Source organism: Nelumbo lutea, chromosome 1, assembly GCF_056320005.1.
Source record: "Nelumbo lutea isolate HS-2025 chromosome 1, American lotus-T2T, whole genome shotgun sequence".
Taxonomy (NCBI): domain Eukaryota; kingdom Viridiplantae; phylum Streptophyta; class Magnoliopsida; order Proteales; family Nelumbonaceae; genus Nelumbo; species Nelumbo lutea.
Window position 1 is genome coordinate 88680706 of NC_142684.1, and position 3735 is coordinate 88684440.

The 3735-nt window shown below is 39.7% G+C and overlaps 1 protein-coding gene across 1 annotated transcript; it reads left to right on the forward strand.

The window, feature by feature from the left end:
• Nucleotides 1-1607: 1607 nt before the first annotated feature.
• On the forward strand, nt 1608-3377 carry LOC148875995 (serine/threonine-protein kinase-like protein ACR4). Its single transcript, XM_088967064.1, has one exon. The coding sequence runs from the start codon at nt 1830-1832 to the stop codon at nt 2892-2894; it is 1065 nt and encodes a 354-aa protein (XP_088823190.1). The 5' UTR covers nt 1608-1829; the 3' UTR covers nt 2895-3377.
• The last annotated feature ends 358 nt before the right edge of the window (nt 3378-3735 follow it).

Below are 3735 nucleotides of genomic sequence, written 5' to 3' on the forward strand. Positions count from 1 at the left end.
ATAACAAGCTAAAGCCTCTGAAGTATAGTTCGTACAAGATTATTAAGAAGATCAATGACAATGCTTATGTAGTGGACTTGCCAAATCACACGAGTATTTCCAAAACGTTTAATGTTGCTGATCTTCATCATTATTTGCTTGAAGTGACACTAGCATACCCTGATCATGACTCGAGGTCGAGTTCTTTCCAAGAGGGGGTGAATGATGATGTGCCAATACATAACCACCCGAACCAACCAGCGCCAGATCCGCCTTAGAGAGGAGTCCCCATGCTAGAGGATTCCTTACGCTACCTGGCATCGGATGATGGGCATCAAACGACAGACATCGAAGTCATGCTGAAGACAAGTTCGAGTTACCTAGTTGTTTTACTTTACAAGTTTGCCAATGTTTTGATACGTTATAAATACCTTTGTTTTAATCTTTAATAACACAAGAATTTCTTTCATCAATTCTCTCTACTTTTAAGGCTATACGCTTAGTATTTTACGTGGGTCTTATCGAGTCCAAAATCAAACTCGACCGAATGGGTGTTCGTAGAGTTATCTCTGTCGAACGCCTCACGCTATGTCACTCTACAATGCCTCCTCTTTGCAATAAGACTTTTTTCTTTTTTTAAAGTATGATTTTTTTTTGTTTTCTCATTAGGCCATATTTGGAAGTGTTTAAAAATAAGTATTTATTTGGGCCGGGACCACACCATTAAACACTTATTGGTGTTTGGGAAATAAGTTCAAAATAAGGGCTTTTTTTTAGGTCCAAATTTTCAGTTTTTTTAAGTGCTTTTACAATAAAAACTTATTCAATTTTTTTTTCTAAAAACTTTCCTAGTTGAATTTTATAAAAGTACTTTTACAAAAGTATTTTTGTAAAAGTGCTTTCATAGAAATTGAAAGAAAATAAAGAACAAAATAATCACAATCAAAATGCGTATTTAAGTACTTATTAGAGAAAAAGACTACCAAACACCAAATATGAAATAAGTACTTATTAAAAAAAACTTAAAAAAGTTAGGTGCCAAATGCAAATAAGAACTTATTAAATAAGTACTTGTTTTTAAACACTTATTCAATAGACACTATTTTTAAAATAAACACTCCCAAACATGGCATTAAAAATCTTGGATCTGAAGGCACATGTCAACAGTGATGCCTTGATGTTAATATGCCGATCTTTTCTCCAGCATCCAAATATTTGGTAAAAGTTGCTTTTGAAGCTGGCATCTTTCTTAGTTAATTCTTCAATGGGACCATCCATCAAACGGGAACACATTATTGTGGTGAGTCCTTGTATGGTTTGTGGATTGACGAGTTTCGAACCCGACCCGACCGGAATTTGAAATACGACTTGTTGGCTTGGCAACCTTAAAATGTCAAATTGTCAATGTTGGACAGGCAAATATTAGAGTGCAGCCAAAAGCATACGATCAATCACCTTTCACCAAACATCAACCAGGAGAAAAAACCAATGACACATGGCTTCATGGAATTGTACTTGTGTTTGTTACAACTAAATTAGAACAAACAGTCAAGTACTATGCTTCGTTATTATAAGTAGAGTCAATGCCAACCAACAACAACGATCACATATCCACTCCAAACTATAATCCCTACCCTGACTTTCTCACCAATCTCCCCTAATTTCAAAGTTCACAGTTCAAACTAGTGAAAACTGAAAAACTTGCACATTAAGACATAAGAGATACCCCTCTTTTTCTCACATCTTTCCTTGTCACCCAACTTTCTCCCAAGTCCCAACCGTATTTCCATTCCATCCTCTGATTCATGGGCTGGCTACCCACTTCCTAATCTCTCCTCAACGCACGCTTCATGGTTAGCAGCACTAGTAGAGATTCAGTAAGGGAGGTCTCCAACATGAGTCACGGTAGTATTACTACTACTATCGCCTACGATGGTGTCATGGCACTTCTCGCTACAGCTTTGGTTATTCTCAGTCTCATTCTGATCATCATCCTCTGCAGGAAGAAACCAATGGACCCAGAAGAAGGTTTTCCTGCCAAGCTCTGTGCCCGTGCTTATTCCTTAACTGATGTTGATGTCGCCACCGATGGCTTCAACCAACGCCTGATTATCGGAGCTGGTCGCCTGGGAACTGTATATGAAGCTCATTTGACAGGAGGGGATGTAATTGCCGCAAAGCGGATCCATCCACGGCTTGTATTTAGCAATGCTGGCTTTGGATTCTCATCTATAGTCAAGTCACTCTCGTTCGCAGATCACCCTCACGTAGTACCCATTATTGGATTGGCAGAGGCCCCAGGAGAGAGAATTATCCTAATGGAGTTCATGGGCATGAGGAGCTTGGACTACCACCTACGCCATGACTGCTGCAACGGTGCACCTCTCCTGGACTGGGAGCTTCGCCTCAGAGTAGCTGCAGGTGCTGCTCGAGGCATCGAATACTTGCACGAGAAGATGACTCCTCCTGTAGTTCATGGGTGTGTTAAGCCTTCTAACATCTTGATCGATTCGCATTTCTGTGCTAGAGTTAGTGACTATGGGCTCTGTTTCTTGGCACCCCATGAGCGGAGAGGTCTTGTGGGGTATGTGGATGATGAGTATTGGAAGCAAAGAGGGGGAGCATGCAAGGCAAGTGATGTCTATGGATTTGGGGTGGTTTTGTTACAGATTTTAAGTGGGAGAAGGTGTGAAGAAGGGTTGATTGCTGAGTGGGCATTGCCGTTGATAAGAGATATGAAACTTCATGAGCTTTTGGATCCTAGGCTAGTAGTCCCTTCAGATATAGAGCCCATGTTTAGATTAGCCAAGGTTGCATCAGCCTGTGTAAGTAACAGCAGGAGAAACCGGCCTTCCATTCTTCAAGTAGCAGCTATTTTGAACAATTTGGAGAGGGGACTCTGTTCACTTGAATGATGGATCTATCTAATTAAATTCATGAACTGGCCTGGATTAGAGAAATCCTCAAATGCTTTAATTCCTGTCATAACTGATAATATACAAACCAGCAGTGAGGCACCCTAACTAATGGATGCATGAGACCCAGATCGATGGAAAGAAATAAACCCCTGATAACACGTACAGGAAAGAGTAGCTTGATCAAGTGGTCTCATGGTGTTGGAGAGCGAGGTGAATCGGCTATGACGGAAGCATGTTAGAATAATGGGAGGAAGAATATTTGCGGAACGTTGAAATGGAAAGTTTGGACGGTGGCTTTAGTCTTTTGGGCGGTGACAGCTGAACTATAATTTTTGTCTGTAGTCTATAATGGGGCCCATTAGATGATACAATCTGACGGTGATGAAGCTGCCGTAGTATATATACTAGTGATTGCTATCAAATGTAATTTTTGCATTGTGTTATGTATATATATGGTGACCACTAGTTATTACTTCATTGTGTAAGTATTATTTGACTATATTAGGTTTAAACATTCCATTTCCACATTAATTTATTTCTGCTATTCTCTTTAATTAATTAGTTTATTATGTGCGTTTGTGTGTGGATTACTCAATAAGGTTCTGAGATATCTCTTTTTGGGTACGAACTTTGGACTCCAAGAATTAAAGGGGATTTACACACAAGCCTACATCCAATTTCCAATTTTCCATCGCCAGGAGTTTAATTGCACAGCTCTTGGATGAACTATGACGGGTGCAATTCCCATTTCCAATGCCAATTCTGGGAATTTTGTTACCTTCATTTAGTGTTGATACATATAGCAGAATTTAACCATATACCAACAAGTACCAACTCG

Bases quoted from the DNA above. Each gene is read 5' to 3' on its own strand.
- LOC148875995 (XM_088967064.1), top strand. From the start codon at position 1,830: ATGGTTAGCAGCACTAGTAGAGATTCAGTAAGGGAGGTCTCCAACATG.